The 22,735-nt window shown below is 46.7% G+C and overlaps 1 protein-coding gene across 6 annotated transcripts in view; it reads left to right on the forward strand.

Moving 5' to 3' along the window:
* The window catches only part of SYNE1 (spectrin repeat containing nuclear envelope protein 1), a 432,020-nt gene extending 425,074 nt beyond the window's left edge, over positions 1–6,946 (forward strand). For all 6 annotated transcript variants that reach the window (XM_054697946.1, XM_054697947.1, XM_054697948.1 and 3 more), the window contains one exon: positions 6,051–6,946. In XM_054697946.1, coding sequence (XP_054553921.1) covers positions 6,051–6,291 — 241 coding nt within the window. In that variant the 3' untranslated portion in view covers positions 6,292–6,946. The remainder of the gene's footprint in view (positions 1–6,050) is intronic.
* The last annotated feature ends 15,789 nt before the right edge of the window (positions 6,947–22,735 follow it).

A 22,735-nucleotide genomic window follows, 5' to 3' on the forward strand; every position in this document is an offset into this window, starting at 1 on the left:
GGTGGGGGTGAGCCAGTGTAGCACCATAAACCACCCCGGAGTGACCACTTAGGTCTCCCAGCTGTGTGCTGAGAGGGACTGGCAGTTTTATATGGTCATTCCCACTGAACTGAATCATGCAGAATGTATTTGGATGTGCTTTCTGATTTTAAGCCTCCCTTCACAACGCTTTTTATTCCTTTGGTTTGATTTGAAGATAATTTTGTGGGGCTTTTTTTTTTTTTTTTTTTTTGGGTCCATAATGAAATGTGAATGGAGAAAAACTCACAGGGGTTTTTAAAGATAATGATGGACTCATGTGAGAGCTCTGGTGTTTACTTAGCCCCTAGCTGTAAAGACGATTGTGTGTTTGAAACAGATCTTTGTATGACACAGTCCATCCTCTCCCCTCAAATTGCCGATGTGCCATCAACAGGGATGGGGAATATCCCCAAAGCATTCCTTTTAGGATTCCAGAGATCATTTCTTTGGTTGGCATATAGGATGGCGCTGAGAAGGGACACCGCTCTTCAGTGATGGTGTAACACCAAGAGCTGCCACCTTTTTCCCAAAGACAGAAGCTCTCTGCATTCCCCTGTGCTTTCAGACAGCCACCGGGTCTTCTGAATGTGTCAAAGGCATTGTTTATTAGGGCAGCAAGTGCTTCAACATGCTCCTAACCGTGCTCTACTGGTGGGACATGCTCACCAAGCACCTTTCAGCTCTGCTCTGCCCAGCGCTGTCTATTAACATCTCCCAGGGCGTGCCGAACAGTGCCCACTTTACTTTGCTTCTCAGAAGTGCCTGGAATACAAATGATCTTCACCTGAATGGCTAACTTCCTCAAACACCTTGGCAAGCACCTCGAACCTTCTTGTACTACTTACCTCCTTGGCACCTCTGCTTGGGGTGCACTGAACCCTGGCAATGCCTTGCAGAGTCTGCTGGGAAAGAATTAGCTTCACCCATAATCGAGGTTGTCACAGTGTACCTTTCCGTGGAGACTCCGGGGTACCTTGTGTTTGATCTTGCACTGGTCCAGCAAATTTCAAAGCCTCATTGCAAAAGCACAGAGATGAGTATATTGACCCCAGCAATCCACAGTGGGAAAATTTTAGAATTATTCATCCTGAGAGAAGAAAAAAGAGTAAGTTGGAAGAAACTGGGTATTTGTATGCAGGGAGAGATTTCTTATTTCTTATTGTTGTTTTTTGAAGTCACATATTAGTAATATCTGTTGTTTGCCTACTATGTGTTCCAGTTTGATAGTTGGCCGCTGTTGTGTGTCCTTTTCAACAATATTCTAAGCCTACAGATGAATCCATGCCCGTATTAACTGTACACCTACAATGCTTAGGTCCTGGGCTTACAAAATTAATACAAAATGATTCCTGCCATTAGAAGATTTGCAAAGTGTCTGATTTTAGAGATTCCCTAAATCAATTATAAGTAGCTTCCCAAGGCTCCTTATAATTCTAAACATCTGAAAAACATCTGCCTGTATGTTCCTAACTACATCCATGGTTATTTTAGATAGAACCTATTTAAGAAGCGTGCTTCCCAAGGCACTATTTTTGATAGTCCAGCTTGTTTTTTCTACTTTGACTTAAAAATGTCTAACCTTATTTCCAATGATTCTTCAAAACTTCCCTGTAGATTAGTTGAAGTTGACAGACAGGAAGATTTCACACCATTTTTCAGCAAAGCAAAGGATCAACTGCTCTGTAGTCCAGAGTGAATCGCCGATACCACACTAAGGTCTCAAACTATAAAATTCAAAATTCCTCAGGACACCTTTGGTCTGGGACACCTTCTACTCTGGGAACTAAGACTGAATAGTGGCCCATGACTAGCTGAAACACTGAGAAGGAGGGAAAAAGACCTCATTTAAAATGTGTTCAAGGTAGCCTAATATATTTAAACAAGCACAGAAAGATTGTGTTTCTGTTTTTGTTTTTTGCATATACCCCCAGGGCCTTACTGAAAACACTTCTGTATCTTATGGAATTTTTTTTCAAGTCTTTTCCATCAGATTCCACCCTGGGGATCTATTTTTTCAAAGCTTTTATAGAGCCTCAGCATAAAGCAGGGCAGGCTGGCCCCAGGGCTGCGGACAGCTGCAGGAAAAAGCCCCCCCCCCCACACCATGACTCTGTGTTAATATTTTGAGTATGCATTCCCGTGTTTCCAGGCAACAAGTCAGGCATTTTGGGAAATGCATCACATCTTTAAAAGCACTCTTAGTATATCAGGAATGTTTCCCTAGGAGGAAAGGCTGAATCCAGCCAAGTCCCAAGGGTCTGAGTCAGTGCACACTTGCTTTAATGACACAGATGATAGCAATAAGTTACAGACAATAATGATAAGTTGCTGACATTTATTTAACATTTCACTCTAAGCATTGTATACGTGTCACCTCATATAACCCCCATGACATGGCTATACTCCCAATTGAAAGGCAAGAGCACAGGTAGTGAGGGGCATGAGATTTAGAATTTGAACCCAGATCGACCTGACTCTCTTCTGTTGGTTAGCTTGTTAACTGCTTCACTCTACCCAAAGGCTGTTGGTCCTTGGGATACTTCAAACAGCAGTTCCAGGGCAGGGGCAAGCACTACTGGCTGCCAGAGTTAGTTTAGGACCAGCCAGAATATTCAGCTGAGCAAGAGGAAACTGCAATTTTCCATCGATACCAAAAGCTTGACTGTTGACCTGTGTATCTAAGGAAGACTCTAGGCATCAAAGGCGATTCACACAAGAGAGGGCTACATCATAGACAACCCAGAAATATCCTCACCATAAATTCCTATTAGCACCCTACCAGTATCATTCAGATGTACCCAAATCTGAATGAATGTGGAGGAGAAAAATCAATATTTACATGTAGAAAATAGTACATCTGTGCTAGACAGAATTATCTGAAATATCCCTATTGATTAAGTCTAGAAATAATTTCATAATTTCATTGTTCCTTCATAGAGTCCTCACTGGCATCTATTTATCTCATCAAAAGGTCAGTGGAGAAAATAATGTGTGTGACCAGGGAGAGAATTGTCTTCTTTGCCTTATCAAATTGCCCAAGGCTTTAGAAACCTTAGGTGTTCTTAGTCACTAGATAAATATTGAAAATTCCTTTTTGTTGGTAATAGAAATTCTAAACAGGTTCAAGCTAAAGAAGAGGCTCCTTCAGGCAGGGTGAAACCCTAGAAATTGCCCTAAGGGGGTGGCATTTCTCACTGTAGATAGATGGGGCATTTGCAAGCATAGTAAAGTGCATGGAAGCTTGCCAAGCACTGTGTGTTCTCTTTGTCCCCATCTCATCCCATGACTTCTCCTAGGTTGGCACTCTTCAACATCAGTAGGCATGCACTAATTAATTTTTAATAAGGGATGCTCTGATGTGGTTCAGTGTCCCATGTCCCTTAACAGATTCCATAACATATGAGCCCATTTCCAAAATGGTGACCTTTTCAGTTTTTCTCGGTCAGTGTGAGGCCCCTGGTTTCCACCTTGGTCTTCGGCTCATTGCTCAAGGGAAATAATGATTGACAGACAGGAACTCTTCAGCAGTGTCAGATTGTAATTCCAACTCTGTGCATAAATCTGCCCATCTCTAGTGTCCTTAAATGCTTCCTCAAGAAAATGAGTCAGTGAGATGTCTCCCTCATTTTACTCAAATATTTAATGGTGAGGAAACATGGGCTCTCTTGGGCTTCTGTTATAACTCATCCAATGACAAGTGGTGAGTGTTGTTTGCCAGCACAGATTTTCAGGTCAAGGGAAAAAAATAATGAAGAAAAATTCAGTCCAAAGCTCATGGGTAACCATCCCATTGTTCTCAAGACACTAGGCAAATTATTGAATCATAAGGTGTCTGGCCCTGATGATTTTAGGATATTAGTACACAGAGATCAAAGAGACAAAATTATTTGCCCAGACAGAATGCCCTCATATGCACGTTCCAACGCTGATCTCATGTAATGCTGTGAGGCCTTATGGTTAGAGGCTTTTATCTTAGACATGAGGAAATCACTTCCAATTTGGGTTACAACGTTTATCTTCTTTGCTGAGACTGAGAGAACTGAAGATAGAGACTTAGTGTGTTGCCCAGCTATTAGAAGAATAAATGTTAATTGTCAGTAGTGACTTAGATACAAAATTTGGAGATGGATTCAATTCCATCTAAGACCTTATCTCAATATTAATATTTTGTAATATTTTATAATTAAAATATTTTATCATTAGATATCCCAAAACATTTCTATTTTCCCCTTCCATTAGTAGGTTTGTGCTGTGATTGTTTTATGCCCTACAATATTTTCACAAAATACGTAATTTTTCCTACTCAGTTCCTTAGAAATAACTCATTGGTCTTTACATGAGGATAGTTTATCAGTTTGACCACTAGATGGTGATTGAACTCTTGTGGCCTCTTAGTTGGTAGACTGTTTACACAGACCAATTAATGTATGACATAAAACATGGAACTTTTGGGTTAGTAAACCACTTAGTCTAATTTAAACCAAGGGGTTGAAAATGAGATTGGCACAGAGCGGTGGAGTTGTTCAAGGTTACACAGCCATCAGTTATACATTTCAGAAAAGAACATGGTTCCAATTTAGGCCAGTGATTTGTTTTTGGATTATTTTGTCTTTTCATTACACTACAAGACTGTGTTAGAAACACAGGGTGGTGCAAAACATCTTGGGGCCTCTGTCGGACCAGTCAGCTTGGCTCCCATACTTCTTGGTGGCTCAGTAAAAGAGTCTTGAGTAGGCTTTTGTTCCCCGTTAAGGGGATTATGTTTACTTTTTGTTTTTACATTTATATTCCCTGGTGCCACCCATAACCCAAACTGATGCCAGTGGTTTCTGTTTTCAACATTAATAGCTAGCAAGTAACTGGAAACAGTGTTGTCATACAAAAAACATCCAAATTAATCATTTCCATTTTTCTACATTCTAATTTGCCAGTGGGTTCATGTTTAACATCCTTGTCCTTAGTGATATTAAAGTCTTTTAGGGAATTCAAACTAGGTGTGACAGGATGCATCTTCTTGGTATATCTATTTTTGTTGCCCCTGCCATGATGTGTGTGTGTGTGTGTGTGTGTGTGTGTGTACAAATGACTCTCAGAAAATAATATTCTTCATCTTTTCCATTAGTAACTGAACATAACATTCATGGATGATCAGAATGGGAAAATGGGGGCACCCCATCCTGAATTTACTTACACATTCAGTATTTCACAGGCAGTCTTCCCTATGAGTTCTGAGATTCTTGCCTAATCTCTAATGCACTGTTTAAAGGTAGACAGGAAGATAAAGTGGGAAGAAAAACTTGGGGAACTTTGAGTCTAAGAAGAGCCTTCAAGATGAAAACCTGTCCTCTCTAGAACATTTGGGTCTGTTTCCCAGAGTCACGCAGAGTTAGTGATAGGTAGGATCAGCCTAGAACCTTCGCCACTCGACACCAGTGTTCTGTGACTGGCAACACGCCTTCCTTGTTCCTAGAGCTTTAGAATCCACTAATGTCAGGGCCAGATGCTGATCCAGTGCAAGATGAAACCAGGGTCCACTCTAAGATTAAGCTTTATGGGTCTGTGCAAAATGACAAGGGCTGCTCTCTAGTCTCGCTGCATGGGTGTTAGCACATCCAGGATGACTAGACTGGGTACATTGGAAGATTCTGAAAGCAACTAATGTTGCCTAATGGTACTGCTGATATTTTTAAACCAAAAGCGTTCTCCATTTTAACGATGCTGGATCTACTGAAGTAACACAGGTAGAACGTGTGTAGAGTAGTTATCTTTGTAAATGGAAAGTGTTTTACCAAATTAAGGGGTGGAATTTGAACTGAATTAGTTAAATGACAAAATGCTGATTTTTCATCAGTCCAGTTTCCAGATAACTCTTCATGTGGTGGTGGGAGATGGCCAGAAGGCTGGCAGCTGCTGCCAGGCGGGGTTGTCTCTGGCCTGGTCCTTCAGCTTCCAGGAAGGTGAAGAAGAGGAGGGCAGCCGCCATCCAATATTTGAGGTATCTGAATGATTTATGTCAATTTTTCTCTCAGGTCCATAAGAGGTGGCTCCGATTCCTCCCTTTCTGAGCCTCGGCCAGCTCGCTCCGGCCGAGCCTTCCTGTTCAGAGTCCTCCGAGCTGCTCTTCCTCTCCAGCTCCTCCTGCTGCTCCTCATCGGGCTCGCCTGCCTGGTTCCGATGTCTGACGAGGACTACAGTTGTGCCCTTTCCAACAATTTTGCCCGATCATTCCACCCCATGCTCAGATACACGAATGGCCCTCCTCCGCTCTGAACTGCTGCTGCCAACTGCAGCAGCCTTGGGTGCGTGAGAGGATTTAGCCCAAAGCAATCCCCAACTAGCAAAAAGCGGGCCTGCAGCCCGGCGAAAGCCCTCAGTGTGGCAGCTTTAGCTCTCCTCCAAATCCCGCCGTGCTGACCGTGGCCTCGGAGATGGAGGCCAGACCGTGGCAGGAGGAGAGCAAATGGACGACAGAAGGTTTGGAAGAAATTGGGCTTGAAATGCTGAGCCTCAGCACTAAGAGATCAAGGACTTCCAAGGACCCCTGGAATGGTGCTGTCCATCCATTCAAAGAACAACACTCCTTGCGCGCCATTTCCATACGGAACAATCTCCCGGCCAAGCAGCGCCGAAGAGATTGCAGAACCTGTAACATACAGTTTTTAAGAGCTTATCCGACAGCTTCCTTTTTACCTTGTTTTCCTTTGGGGCATGATTTCGCACCGTTGCTTTAGAAGCACAAGCTGTAAATCTAACAGGCACTTTTTAAAAAAGTAGTAAGAGTAACTGGATGTAATAAATAAGATCATCAAAGGCTTTATGTGAAAAAAAGTTGAATGTTATAGTAAAAACAAAAGATATTTATGTATGTACAGTTTGCTAAAGCCAAGTTTTGTTAATGTATTGATTTATTTGCATTTATTATATAGAGACTATAAAATATTTTGTCTGTGCTTTCTTTTTTGGGTGTCGGATTTTTTAGGGGACTTGTGAGGGAGGGCTGGGGGGGGGGAGGGGCGGGGGGGGCGGGGAGGCGGGGGGGAGGGGGGGCGGGGGGGGCGGCGGGGGGAGGGGAGGCGGGGGGGGGAAGGAGGCGGGGGGGGGGGGGAGGGGGGCGGGGGGGGGCGGGGGGAGGGGGGAGGGAGGCGGGGGGGAGGGGGGGGAGGGGAGGGGGGAGGCGGGGGGGGGGGGGGGGAGGCGGGGGGGAGGGGCGGGGGGGGGAAGGGGGGCGGGGGGGAAGGGAGGGGAGGGGGGGGGGGGGGGGGAAGGGGGGGGGGGGGGAAGGGAGGCGGGGGGGGGGAGAGGGAGGGCGGGGGGGGAGGGGGGGGGGGGGGGGGGGGGGAGAGAGGGGGGCGGGGAAGGAGGGGATGGCATGGGGGAGCAGCAGGGGCGGCAGGGAGGCGGAGGCGGGAAGGCTGCCAGCACATGCAGGCTCTGGCTCCATGCCGCCCTTCTGGGGGCTCTGCTGCGCTCTCCTAGCTCCATGCCCCCTTCTGGGGGCTAACGCTCCCTGGCCGGGGCTTGAACTGAGGTCGCAGCGGTGAGAGCGCTGAGACTAACCCCTAGGCCATCCTGGAGGCCCCGCAGAGGCTTAGTTAAATGGAGCCTTTAACCTTTATTAGGAGGCTTCAGAGAGCTGCTTCTCAGAAGAGAACTACTTGACAGCTTCCCTTCCCTTCCCAGCAAGTCCCTTCCCTTTCCCTTCCCTTCCCTTCCCTTCCCTCAGTGATCATCACTGTCTCCTCCTAGGGCCCCTGGGCGCTGAGGGAAGATGGCTTTCAGCAGCACCTCCATGTCTTCATCGGTGACAAGAGGGGGCAAAGTATGGGGATTTTTCAAGTATAAAGTATTTTTCATTGATGAATCAGAAGAAAAACCTACACAGTTCAGAAAGTAATCAGGATTGTACTGATCCTGAAAGATTTCTTTGGTGATGATCGTGTGTAAAATCCATATTTAGAAGTTTCTAGAGATTTAAGTATGCAGACTTCTGATGTCCTCATAGAATAATGAATGCTCTTAGCGAGCTGAAGAGACTCAAAAAAACAAAGTAAATAATCCAGTCACAAAATGGGCAGAAGAGATAAAAAGGAACCTCTCCAAAGAGGAAATGCAAATGGCCAACAGGCACATGAAAAAATGTTCAGCATCACTTGCAATCAGGGAAATGCAAATCAAAACCACCATGAGATACCACCTTACACCAGTGAGAATGGCACACACCAAAAAAACTAGCAACAACAAATGTTGGCGAGGGTGTGGAGAAAAAGGAACTCTCCTGCACTGCTGGTGGGAGTGCAAACTGGTCCAGCCACCATGGAGAGCTGTGTGGAGATTTCTGGACCTACTAAACATAGAGCTTCCATAGGATCCAGCAATTCCACTCCTAGGTATTTACCCAAAGGACACAGATACATTAATTCTAAAGGGCACCTGCACCCCTATGTTTATAGCAGCACTGTCCACAATAGCCAAGCTTTGGAAACAACCCAAATGCCCAAAAATAGATGACTGGATCACGAAGATGTGGTCCACACACACCATGGAATATCACTCAGCATTCAAAAAAGACAAACTCATGCCATTTGCAGCAACATGGATGGAGCTGGAAGGGATCATGCTCAGCGAAATAAGCCAGAAAGAAGACGAAAAACACTGGATGGTCCCACTCATAGCAGGAATCTAGAAACCAGCAAAGCACCTGTAGTCCATGACCTTAGTCTATCCTTTGCACTTGTTTTCTTCACATTGTATAGAAGAAATGGATTAAGTAGAAGAAGCCATACATTTCTGGGCATTAAAGAATAGTTTGTGTGGTTGTTCAGAATCATCTTGGAAGGTGCAGTGATTTCTCTCTCCATATCCTCCAGATATTTCTTAGCTCGCAAGTGTCTTCTAGTACCACCGTCTCTTCTCCCATCAGTATACACTCTGTTTGCCTTCCTTGCTCCTAGAAGCTGCCCAAGGACATATGACAATATTCTAAGATCTTTCCAGGCCCTCCATGGATGGCAGTGGTTTCATATCACGCTTAAACAATCTCCTGAGGTTGTGACCAGAGATTCGTCCATTGTCGCTGCTCTCACAGACGCGCCAGGGCTCGGGAGCGGCGCTGGGGGGCGATGGGGTCCAGCACAGAGGACGGAGGCAGCTGCCGGGGTCCGGGAGTCTCCTGGCCAGAGCCGTCCACAAGCTGCCTCCGGGCGCCCCAGCGCTAGCAGAGGCGCCGGAACTTCCGGACGGGCGGGGGCGGGGCCGCGCCTCCCTGTGCTTTCTTTCTGCCCCCTCAAAGATATGATCAATTTCCCTACTAAGCTGGCATTTAGCAGAAGCAACCTAAATGATTTTTTGCGTTTGTGTGTGGAATGAACGAAGCTGAAACATAGTGTGCATAAAAGAACAAGGATGATTCCTAAGACCTTTTTTTTGCTTCCCAAGACCTTTTCATCTTTTCCTTTCCTTTTTTTTTTTAAAGATTATTTATGCATACAAGAACTGGGGTACAGGCCAGAGATGTGGGGAGAGGGGTGGTGAGAGGAGTCACCAGAGACAGAGTGGGGAGCAGAACAGGCAGATTGACTGAAATACACTGCTGAGGGGAGCAGCGGGCGAGTTAGGAGTGGTCTGCTGCGCCTTGTGGGTAGCTCCCAGGCTGGGGATCAAACTTGTGCTGCAGAGGCTGCAGACAGCTGCATAGGTTGCATCTTAACCCCTTGCGCCACCAGGGAGGCCCTCTCCTTCCCTTTTTAACTCCATTACATAACTGGGATGTTTTCCCATGTTCTGACTGAAATTCCTTCTCCTTATGCATTTTCTTTTTTTTTTTTTTAAAAGATTTATTTATTTATATATACAAGAACTGGGGTACAGGCCAGAGGTGTGGAGGGTGAGAGGATTCACCAGAGACAGAGTGGGGAACAGAACAGGCAGACTGACTGAAAACACTGCTGAGGGGAGCAGCGGGTGAGTCAGGAGAGGTCTGCTGTGCCATGTGGGTAGCTCCCTGGCTGGCCGGGGGATCGAACTCGAGCTGCAGTGGCTGTGGATAGCTTCATAGGTTGTGTCTTAACTGCTTGTACCACCAGGGAGGCCCCATTCTTATGCATTATCTTAAGAAACTCTTTTTTCATACCCTTTCTTCACTCCACACCCTTCTATCGCTTTTTATTATCTATGAGAAGAAAGACAATTTCAGTCTACTATTCAAATCTGAACACACTAAGATTTTCTTCTGCCCCTTGGATTTTGCCAACTAGTGGTACTTGTGGAATGACTCGGTGCTTGTGACATTTAAATTCGCTTAATAATTGGAGGGGGAATGGCTCACAATCCAGGTTTCAGGCTTCTCACCAGCGGAAAGCGCTGGTGTCTCCTGCAGACATAGTCACTGCAGCCTGGTGTCCGCCATCCCTTGAAGGGTAGGAAGGTCGGTTTTTACATTTGCATTTCTGTCCTAACAATTTCTCTCGTTGCCGGTGCCAGCCTAACCCTATAGGCACTGGAGTCTACAAATCCTGCTCTGAATCAAATGTTCGAACCAAAGCCAAGTCCTCAGAATTACCTGACGCTGTGTTTCACGGCTTCCATGAGCTGACGCCATGTTCCACGGTTTCCACGAGTGCCATCTCGACTGGGGGGCTGACTCCCTGGCTCATGCAGACCTTCTAATTCCATCTCTCGGGGTACAGCCTGGGAGCTTGCAGAGACAGAGCAGGAAACAGAACAGGCAGACTGACGAAATACACTGCTGAGGGGTGCAATGGGCGAGACAGGAGAGGTCTGCTCGCCATGTGGGTTGCTCTGAGGCCGGCCTCAACTGCCTGCGCCACCAAGGGAGGCCTGGAATAATATTTTAGTGATGAAATTTGCACAAGCAAACAAAGTCTTAGAAAAGGAAAGGACAGAGGAAATCCATAAAGCTAGACAGGGAAATAAAGAACGAAGAGCTAAAAGTATGATGTAAGTGAAACTAATAAGAAACAAAAAAAATAGATACTGATCTTGGCCATGGCATAGTGTAAAGAGCCTATAATTTGAAGTCAAATAAACTTTAATTGTAAGTCAAAAAAAATCCTAGATGTTACCAGAATTAAAAAAAAAAAATTCAGAGAGGAGTGAAAGGTTTTTGGGGAAACCATGCCCCTGATGGCGTGTTGCCTGCCGGAGAACCGGGGAGCAGTGGCTTCTCTTGTGTGAGAAGGGAGGCCTTCAAAGACTCCGATGGGAAATTCAGCAAACAGGCCTGAGATTTACTGTAAAAAGGCAGATTTGGGTAAACTAATTTACAGCCTATGTTCCAGGACCAAATATTCAGAAAGTAAGGCTACAGTGTGTTGCCAAGCCACATGAGAGCTTGTAAAGCAAAGAACAATGGAGTGAGTTGATTTATAAAAGTTGGTCACGACAAGAACAGGCTCTCAAGGAGCTGGTCTCCAAAGTGAGGTTCTCTGTCGCCATCAACATCACCAAACACATCCCTAGGGAATGGTGTGGCAGTCAGATCTTCTGAGTGTGTGCCGAAGAGTTCCAGAAAGGCCTGGCCAGTGGGGCCCATTGCCACCAAGGCACAGGAACCAAGCTCCTCAGGAGTCAGCGCACAAATAGGACCTCGTCCTTTCTGGCTTATTTTTATTCATTAAAAGCAGTCATCCCTCGGCATCTGAGGTATAGAGGAAGTCATACTTTCTTCCACCAATTACATTCCTAAAGGATAGGCCAACCCAAAATATTCAATACAGGGCCCCCCCACCCAAGACATGGCACTTGGGCATGTGAATTATTTTGAGCTGAGGCCAATCAGGGCCCATTGCAGGCTCATGAGAAACTTCTCCCACTTTCTTAGTACCTAAAAGAATGAAAATGGAGGGGGGGTGGAGAATTAGGGTTTTTATCAGAAATCACCTTCCTGTTGGAGAAACCTAGCTGTATGGTCAGGGAAACATCTAACTACAGAGCCTCGGGACTTCATCTTATAAGTCAGCCCCTCCTTGTCATGCAAATCCCCCTCCAGGCACTTTGAAGCCCCAGACCCATCCCCTTCTTTAGCTAAAGATACTCATTTTGCCCCATTGGCCTTAGAATTCACATCTGTGTAGATTCTTCATAGGTATGTAACTAAATTTTCTCTTTCTCCTGCTGATCTGTCTAATGTTAATGTGATTGCTTGGCCAGCTGGATGAGAACCGGCAGGGCAGGGGGAAATTTTCTCTCCTCCCTGATATTCAAAACTTGGGATGTGAAGGTCAATGAGGAGACCAGAAGGGACGAACAGAAACAAAATCTAATTGAGGGGAGAAAAGTTAGATTAAGTGCAGAGGATTCATCTTGATATTCTGGTAGCAAATTTCCTCTCACTTTAACTTCGTCACAGGTGTCTGTTATGGTGGATGCTTCTTTGAAGAGTATGAATGACTTTCTGTGGAAATGGAGGCAGGTGGGCTGGTTTATTAGCACTGGGGCAACTTTTAGCTTAGTTTTCGGTGGCACCGAGATTTTAAGAGATGAGGAGAGGGGACTTAGGGAGCTTGGTCGTCGCCATTTTAGATTTAATAATGCAGCGTGGTTACCGTCATAACTGATTATGATTGTCATAACTGATTGTCATAACTGAAGTAACCCAGACACAATGCAATTTAAAAGAAATAATTTTATTCCTTGGTTGCTGGCTTCTTACTAACCTCTCCTTCAGAGTTTTAAATTTTCCCCTGGGAATTCATTTGAGAGAGTCACAGAGATACTAAATCAGGGAAGAACCCACATTCTGATGAGTAAGTCAAAGAACCGAGCGAACTGAGGACAATATCCTGAGGCTTCCTCTGCAGCATGGATGAGAGAAGGACTTCTCAGACCAAGGGGGGATCCTTTTAGTTACTTGGGCAGAAGGTCAGAACCAGAGGAATTCATCTGAACTCTGTGGCCAAAAGGGCACATTTTTGGAAGACAGATGATATTGGAAAGTTGAGAATGGCTAATAAAAAACAGGGTAATACACCGTAACACAAGCTGGGCAATGATAAACATTTAATCTGAGGAGCCGAGGAAGCCAGTTGGGACTTGGATCTAATCTCTCTAAAATATGAAGGTCACAGTGAAATGAGTCAGCCTTGTGTTTTTTACCTGTTACCTAGAACAGGAGCTGGAACATAACTAAATTCGGAAAGCATGATTATATCAGAAGAAAGTCTTTGTAAGATGTGCCACAGATGATCTAGAGAATGCTGCAGGTTGTCAAGCAGAAACCCAGCTGTCCTGGCTAAACATTAAGGTCAGGGCCTCGCAGATGTGTGCGCGAGGCCAGGACTAAATCCTGCTGAGTCATTCTTGAGAGAATGGCTAGACTCAGAAAGCAGAGATGCCAAGCAGCTGCCACGCAGTTCCCCAACCCACACCCCAACATGGGGCACCTCCTACTCCTGCAGCATGCCTTCCTGTAGGGTTTGCAGGCTGACAGAAGCTGTTGGGGTGTCTTCTGTTACAAGGTGGTCTGTCCAGGCTAGTGGTTTTCCAAGTGTTCAGAACTGACAGATCAGCAATATCTGGAAACTTCCTGGGAATGGATCACTTTAGGTTTAGGGTTGGGCTTCCAACCACCATCTGCTTGGATTTCCCCATCTTGGGACCAGAAAACTCTCCAGCTGGTGAGAGTGGGGAGCCAGAAAAGCAATTTCTCCATCCTCCCAACTGTTCTTGCAATGTCAGCTTTAGCAAATAATGGGTTTTCATATAAATCTGGACTTTTACTTTGGACTCTATCCTAGGCAATTGATCTCTTTCCATTGCCGTCCAAATTATAGCAGTATACAGTATCACTGATTATAATAATGTACATATGGTATATCATACGTAGACAAGTAAGTGATACAGCAGTATAATTTCGTGAAACAGTATATTACTTTGTTATAAATTTTAATACCTCGATGTATTAATCATAGGGCAAATGGATAACTTCTAGGGTCACAGTAGAATAGGAAAAGCCTTGGAAAAATAAGGAAGTCTCCAGAGATAAGGGTAACAAACACACCCAGAGCAGGAGCAGCACCCCTGCCTGCCATGTGCCTGGTAAATCCCAATAAAAGCCTGCAAAAGCCACTGAGGGCTCCAGGAATCTCTCCTCCTTGGCCCCGTCTGCTGGGATCATAGAAAACCTGCACTGTGTCCCCACTCCTGCCCTTCACTGAGCATCCAGTTCCCAGACAAAGGCTGCGAAGTGAGAAAATTCTGAGCACAGTAGCAAACTGAGTGAGCCCTCCGAGGACTAACCAGTCACAAGGAGACTGACGGGGCTCTGGAATAAAGGGGAAAGAAAGGCTATATTCCCGAAGCATGACTCCATTACAGCTTCCTTGCCGCTCGATCGCCTGGTCCCAGTTTACTTCGGTTTTTTTTTCTCCTTAATAAACTTTTCCCTGCGTCTACCTCTCTAAATGAATTTGCCTCTTTTCGCTTGCTTGCCTGTGAGTTAGCGACTCACAGTGGCTTCATGAGACACCAGCCCGTGGTGGTCTCCTGTCAGGGACTCAGCGCTGCCCTCTGCAGCCTGAGGTGGATTCCTGGCTAGAGACTAGACCTGAAAACCTGAAATTATGGTAATAACAGGGCTAACCCCTTCTCTTTCTCTTTTTCATATGCTTATTTTAAAAGCTAGTACAATTTTTTTCTAATGTATAAAATGCAATTAACCTAAAAAAAGCTAACTTAAAAATAACAACTATTCAAAATACAGAAATTTAGTTTCCTGTATCACTTCAAATCGTCTCCTAATTTGATGTTACCTTTCTACAGCCCTTATTCAAAGAGATTCTGGAATGTTTTTAGAAACTGAATCTGTATTTATGATTCTGTTACTTGCATTTTTCACTTAACAATATTCCATAAACATGGCAATAACATGTTCGTCTTGGATATACTAGACATCTCATTTTTTTTCAATAATTCCTTCCAGATTTTTGCTAGTTTACAATGTCTCAGAAAACATTCTTGCATGTATGTCCATGTACAGTGTATGTACTGTGATGCAATTTTTTAAAAATAAGATTGATCTGTATAATTTTATTGTAGAAGTGTTGACCACATATTCTTAATTTTTATAAAAAAGAAATGGAAGCAAAAAAAGTATCTGTATTAATTTCATAAGGTTAGGAAATTCAAGGCTTAACATCGTGAAATGGAGTCATAAGGACAGGATTTTAAAAGTTTATTATTTAAATTATGACATGGAGCATGATTTGTTTTTGAGATCTAAATTGCTGTCATAATAGTAACAGTTTTAAAGACAAAGAAAAAGGCACTTCTGTTCTTGCATGAGACAAGGCAATTTGATTTCTTTTTTAATTTAAAAAACCCACAGTTTTGTCTGCCCAAAATAAATGATGATAGATGATTTATTAGAAGTAGCAGAGTCATAACGGCTGACTCTGCTCCAGGTGGTCATCTTGAATTTATGATGGGTTTCCAGGCAGATGGAAGTCATGATTTGAGATGAGGAAGCTCCCTGGCCAGGGAGCGATGCCTGTGAACGAGATGTATTTGTGAAAATAACAACCAAAAAAACAAAACAAGAAAAACACCTTCCTGAGCTACCTCCAGAAGACATCCTGAAATCACAGGGACACCTGAGCACAGGAGCCACGGGCCGGGTGGCTCACCTGAGGCACCTGGAAGTCCCAGCATCTCCTCCCTGGGTGGAGGCGGCTGCTTCATTCTGCTTTACTTTTTCCTTGAAATCTGCTCCTAGTCAACGACTTCCTTGGATTTTGCCCACACAAACCTGACTGCTCCGGACTCAGTCCCTCCCTCCCCCTCCTGCCCAGTGGAGTAGGTTGATCAAAATGGGGAACTGGTTGATCAAAATGGGGAACTGGATGCTCACTGTAAGGGCGGAGGGGGGACACAGTGCAGGTTTTCTATGATCCCAGCTGACGGGGCAAAGGAAAAGAGAGTCCTGGAGCCCTCAGTGGCTTTTGCAGGCTTTTATTGGGATTTACCAGGTACACGGCAGGCAGGGGTGCTGGGGGGCCGGGGGGCTGGCAGGCCTCCCAGCCCCTAGCAAGTCTTCACTCTTTCTGGGCTCTTCCTCGTGGTTCTCTGCTTTCATTTCTCTGCTTCTCCTTCTCTCGGCTTCTGCTTCTCTTGGCGTCTCCGTGACGCTGCCCTTAAAAGCCCAGTCTCAGCCCAGGTGAATCCCATCTACGCATGCCCACACCCTGCTCCAGGTGTCCGCCATCAGGCATGCATTCAGGACCACGGGGTTCCGTCATCTATCCTGATGGCGGGAGGGCAGAAAAGCCTGATACTTTTTACCTTACCCTACATTAACAAAGCCCTTTTTGTCCAAGTCTCACCAGTGAGGTGCTACCTGCAGCAGAGCCCTGGGGGGCAGGGGGAATAGAGGAGGGATTAGGGTCAAAATAAGGGGGGTGGGAATTTTATGGGGAATATAACCAAGATGAAAATTGCATGTATTGTGCAAAAATGAAAAATGATGTAAAAAATATATAAAATAAAAAAATAAGATAAAAAATATATATCTGGGCTCTGCACATTGCTGGGACATTTCCTAGCTGTGTGACCTGAGCAAGATCACGGCACCTTCCTGGTCCTCAGTCTCCTCTTCTGTGAAATGGATTAATAATAAACAGCACCTGCTGTGTGCTTGCTAGGAGGATGAAATGGTCCCTGTGTGCTATCCAGGGCAAGGGAGAGTCTGCCCGCCATTTTATCATTGTTTCTCTTAGTTTCTACTGGAATGGCCACCAGGGAGGGGCTTCCAGACCTCCTGTAGGTAAAGAAAATGTCAGGCTTTTCTGCCCTTCCGCCATCAGGATAGATGATGGATCCTTGTCCTGAATGCATGCCTGATGGCGGCACCTGGAATAGGGTGTGGGCATAGGTAGATGGGATTCAGCTGAGCTAAGACTGTGCTTTTTAAGGGCGGCGTCACGGGGACGCCAGCAGCAGCAGAAGCCGAAAGAGAAGAAGCAGCAGAAACAGAGAACGCCAGAGAGCCCAGATAAAGTGAGGATTTGCTGGGGGCTGGGAGGCCTGCCAGCCTCCCGGCCCCCCAGCACCCCTGCCTGCCATATGCCTGGTGAACCCCAATAAAAGACCTGCAAAAAACCCACTGAGGACTCTGACTCCTCCTTTACCCAGTCTGCATGGGGTCAGAGAACCTGCCCTGTGCCTGTTCCTGCCCCTACACCTCCCCACACTCATTTCTAAACTTTTTTCTTCTGTTTTGTGGGGAAGGGGAAATCCTCTGAGTCTTGAAAGCCCCTCTAGCGGGGGAAACCTGCCAGACATGAGTCTCCTAGATGTGTGCATTTCCAGGGTCTCCCCACTGCAATCCAGGTGGGGTTCCGCAAGCCAGCACCCACACACTTGCTCTCCTCCTACCTGGCGGGGAGGAAGGGCCTCGTGGCCTGATGACGCGTGGCCAAGGTGGGCAGACGACAGCCCGTGGCTTGTTTGTGTAGACCTTTGACATGAGTGTGTTTTACAGTTTTAAAGGGTTGTAAAACAAAATCACACCTGTGAACAAATGTTTGCTGGCCACACGAGGGAGGATACCTGCTGCCTGGCCTTCCACACAGACAACGCGCTGGCGCTCGGCAGGAGCTGGCCCTGACAAACACGGGAGCGGCAGGCACCCCTCTGGGGCCTTGCAGACCCTCTCTGGAAGAGACTTGTCAGCGGGACACCCACAGGCGCCGCTCATCACCTGATCATGCTCCCATACCCCAGTCTGATGGCCACTGGGGTGCTTCCCCTAAAAATACTTGATGGTGTCCACAAAGGTGTCTTTGTCCCCTCTCCCCACACACACCTCCGAGTTACCTTGTCAGATGATCAACGTGGGTTGGAGAGGGGAAAAGATGAGGAAGTGAGCTCCCTGGAGAGTTGAAAATTGGGGAGCAGGCTGGGGCCAGGGCTTTGATATCTGTCTTCGGAAGAGAAGCAGCATCTTCTCTCCTGAGTAGCAGGCACAGAAAGGGCGCTCATCCCACGGCCTCTCAATGCTGTGCGCCTGGCTTTCAAGCTGGGGCACCTGCCAGGTCAGCGGGCCACACAGTTCCTCAGCTGAGGGCCGGGAAGGCTAGAGCTCACCCTTCTGAAGAGCTTCCTCTCTGGCCTGGGAATTCTCACCTGCAGAGGGCACACTTGTGGCCTCTCGGGTCTGTAAGGATGGGGTACGGGTCAGGATGGCTTCGTTTGGCAGGTGATGGACCTTGTTTGTTTAGGGATTTGGGCCTTTTATAGGCTTAATGAGGCCCTGATATGATTTCCCTGGGGTTTCATCAGTCAGTTCTCGCTCTTGGTAGGCATCATGGTACCCCAGAAGCTTGCACAGTACTGGCAGCTGCTAAGGGTTTCAGTCCCCAATATCACAGAGGGTGGGGCTGGAGAATAGGAGGTGACTGGAAATAGGACAGAGGAAATTTGAAAGGACATGTATTTGATCTTTCTGACACGAAGAATCTCAGAGAATACATGGGAAACAAACCACATTGCTTTAAGTTTAGGTCTAAGTCTAGATGTAAGGTCTAACCCTAGGCAGAAGCTAGACGCTTTCTCTGTAGGAAGAAGCACGGAGCTGCCTTGAGTCCTGGTCTTCCTGCGTGCAAGTTATTCTGTCTCCTGGACCCAGGTCCCTACGATTCTAGGCTAGAAGCAGTTGGTGCCAATGTTATCAAGTAATTAAAAGAAGTTTCTCTATGCAAACCTCCTGCCTCATAAATGCACTAGTGCTTCCTTGTGCAGTGTTTCAGCATTAGAAAATGGATTGGATTACAGAGATTGTTACAGGTTGTTTTAAAGCATTTAACAAGAAATTCAAAGATAAATGAATGGACTGTGGGGCTAGGTGGTCATCCGTTCTTAGAGAAGCGTGAAGCAACTCGAGCTTGCAGCCCTTCCCTCCATTTTGAAGGAAATGTTTCCCTCGCCATGTTGAGAGGCAGAAATCAATTGCTCTGCAGCACCTGGTTGCTCTGAGGGACTAGGACAACTCGCAAAAGAGCCCCCCTCTTACCCCGCGAGGTGGAGGCGAGCTCCTGTGCTGCCTTCCCTTGAATCTCCCTCCCTCCCCCAGCAGTCTGGGGCCTGAAATGTAGAAACATGTTCTTACTGGTTCTAAGTGCGGAAGTGCTCAGGAGTCGTCACTGCAGCGTAAACTCCCTCAGCCTGGGGTGAACTCAAAAATTCAATCCATCCACAAAAGCGTTCACCAGCTCACAACCTTTCACTGGTCATTGCCATGGTTGTTGAGGCCTCAATCCAAGGCAGCCAAGGACAGTTGCAGGACTGTACATGTGGATGGGGCATGGGGGGAGGTAGAAGGGCCTTGGGGTACAGTTAGTAGGCACCCCAAGTGCTGTCTCACCTTGGTCTTCTGGGTGACCAGCTGGGTAAAGTTCAGAGACATCCACTTTGGAGCCCCTCCCTGTGCTTCTGGCTGGCCTGACCCCTGAGGTTTGCCTCTCCAGTTTCAAAATCACTTTTGAAAATGCTTGTCCAAAAGGTTCCTTGCTCCAATTTTCTTTTTCACTTTCAAATACTTAGGATAAAAACTGCTCTTCTGTCTGTCCCATGCAGAGTTTGAATGCCCGACACCTGCTGCTGTCACTTGGCCACGAAACAGGAGCCATCTGTGGCCAGGGGACAACACGCCTGGCTCAGGAACTGTCGCCTGGGAAACAGGCCTTGCTGCTAGCGAGGCTGCCCTACCTCAGGCTTCAAGGCCTCAGGTCATTAGCTCAAAATAAAGCGCCTCTTCGTGCCAAGTACAGGGAAAACTCACCCTTCAGCTCTCCCTCTGCTCCTGGCACAAAGGTGCCTGGTACGACCCCAGACACCAACTATGCCTGCCAAGAGCCAGAGCTACAGCAAAAGTGTTAGACATTTAGGGCAAGGAGGACAATGCCTTCAGAAAGCTAAACAGCCAACTATACCAGCCCCCAGGAAATACTTGCCAAAGCTGGTAAGCCCAGGGAAAACCGAGAAACCCCCGGAGGGGAGAAAGGCAGCCCCTCATTCCAACCTGCAGACTGGAAGCACCAGAGGGAAGCAATTCCTCAAGATTAGCTTGTTTCTGGACTCTAAGGCAACTCCCCAATTTCAGGACAAGCAAGACCCTGAAAGCCCCCCTAAATGCTCTCTCCTGCCCTAAAACTGCTATCCGGGCCAATAGATAAACTGCACCCCAGAATCACCTGTGTAAACACCTCAGGAAGGGATCAAGTGAACCATTCCTGTACCCCATTTAAGACTGGAGCGCCCACAATTCCCTTGCGGTTGTTCTTACCCAGGACTCTTCCTGCCCTGGGACACATGTGTCCTTTTGCTCTGTCTCTAAACTTTGCTTTTGCTTCTACTAAAGACATGCTGTGAGTCCTCTCACAACATAGGCAAGAGCCAAGGAAGCCCAAAATCCAAGAACCCCAAAACCAAGTAACAGAATATTTTTTTAAAAAATACTTATTTATGCATATAAGAACTGGGGTGCAGGCCAGAGATGGGGGGGGTGAGAGGATTCACCAGAGACAGAGCGGGGAACAGAACAGGCAGACTGACTGAAATACACTGCTGAGGGGAGCAGCGGGGGTACAGGAGAGGTCTGCTGTGCCCTGTGGGTAGCTCCCTGGCTAATCAAACTCAGGTGACAGTGGCTGACAATAGCTGTGACTTTAACCCCTGTGCCACCAGGGAGGCCGCTAGATTCTTTTTGGAGAAGTAAATCTAGATATGGCAATGCTGAATTAAGTGGCCCAAAATCTTGAGAATATATAACATTGGAGAATGTAATCTTGAAGTAGTGTGTGAATCACTCCAAGTTCCAGCCAGGGATTCCAACTTCCATGCGCTCCAGTAGGTAGGTTTTAAAAGTTCCACAGATGGTTGAACCTTCTCCCCTGAGCACTAGAACTAACACATGGCACATAACATGGAATTAACACATCAACGTAATACCAATTTAATGACCACTGTGTTTCTGGATCTGAGAAGAATAATAAGGGTGAGGGAGGCATTCAGTTATGGCTAAGCTAGGAGACTAGTAAATCCTCACACCAAAAAGCTACTAAAAACAAAACAAAACAAAAGTAGGGCCTCCCCGGTGGCGTAGGCGGTTGAGCGCAGCGCTGTGAAGCTGCCCACAGCCTCTGCAGCGCGGGTTCGATCCTGGTCGGCCGGCGAGGGTCCCACATGGCGCACAAACCTCTCCTGCCTCACCCGCTGCTCCCCTCAGCAATGTATTTCCTCACTCTGCCTGTTCTGTTCCCCGCTCTGTCTCTGGTGAATCCTCTCACCCTCCTGCGTATCTGGCCTGTAGCCTCTTTCTTGTATAAATAAATCTTAAAAAAAAAAAAGTAACAAAAGTAACATGATTTCTGCACTCTGCAAATTGGCCAAAGGCATATAACAATTGGAAACATGTTTATGCTTGAAAATGATTGAACTTCAGGCAAGAACATTGTGAATAGATGATATCCTTGCCTGGGGCTACTCTGACATCCACTGCCCCCTCGCCCCGCAACACGCACACTGTTTGGTCAGCACCCAAGCCGGACTGTCCTAAGCACTGATGGCGCTGCTGCTGTGGCCATGAACTTAGCTGGCTCACTTGATTTGGTGGGTGGATAGATAGAGCCTGCTGGCCTGAGGCTGTGGGCAGTGCATTCTGGCTGAGGCTGTGTACATGTGCCACGGAGACCAGGGACGGCCAGGCTAGCCCTACTCTCCTGTAAGATGCTGTGGGCAGGGCCTCCCTGGTGGCACAGCGGTTGAGCGCTGGGTTGCGAAGCCGCCCGCTGCCTCTGCAGCGCCAGTTCGATCCCCAGTTGCTCCCCGGACACCGGAGGAGGGTCCCACATGGCGCGCAGACCTCTCCTGCCGCCCGCTGCTCCCCTCAGCAGTGTGCTTCGGTCCTTCTGCCTGCTCTGCTCCCCGCTCTGGCTCTGGTGAATTCTCTCACCCTCCCGCGCTTCTGCTGTACCCAGTGCTTGTATAAATAAATAAATAAATGAATGAATAAATAAATCTTAAAAAAAAAACAAACAAAAAAACCCACTACTGTCTTTAAGATGCTGTGGGCAAAAGCTGGTCAGGCTTGGAAACAGCCCATGCTGTTTTCAAAATCAAATTTGAATTGAATGTGCTCCCCTATCAGCAAACAGATCCATAGCCAAGGTCAGAAGCCTTAGCGACTCCTTGGATTGGATAATATCTGTCCTCACTGTACACCCACAAAGCTACACAGACAGAACAACTCCTAGGAAGTCAGGCTTTAAAACCAAAACAAGAATAACATTTTTAAAACGTAGTAGAAGTATCAGAAGTCAAACAACAACAAGACTCAACACCAACAGCAACCACCTTAGGGGGATCAGAGTCAAGTTGCTATAGTAGAGTGTCTAGAATATCCAGTTTTCAATGAAAAATTACTAGATGTATGAAGAAATAGGACGTGACCTATACTCAGAAATAAAATGGGCCAAAAGAAACTGTATTTGTCTACATGGATGTTGGAATTAACCAAGAAAGATTTCAAGAGCCTCCCTGGTGGAGCAGGCGGTTGAGCACCGCGCTGTGATGATGTCCGCAGCTTCTGCAACACAGGTTCAATCCCAGCCGGCCGGCGAGAATCCCACATGGCGCAAAAGACCTCTCCTGTCTCACCCGCTGCTCCCCTCAGCAGTGTATTTCATCAGTCTGCCTGTTCTGC

Source organism: Talpa occidentalis, unplaced genomic scaffold, assembly GCF_014898055.3.
Source record: "Talpa occidentalis isolate TD23 unplaced genomic scaffold, MPIMG_talOcc4v2.1 talOcc4.2, whole genome shotgun sequence".
In the NCBI taxonomy this organism is placed as follows: Eukaryota; Metazoa; Chordata; class Mammalia; order Eulipotyphla; family Talpidae; genus Talpa; species Talpa occidentalis.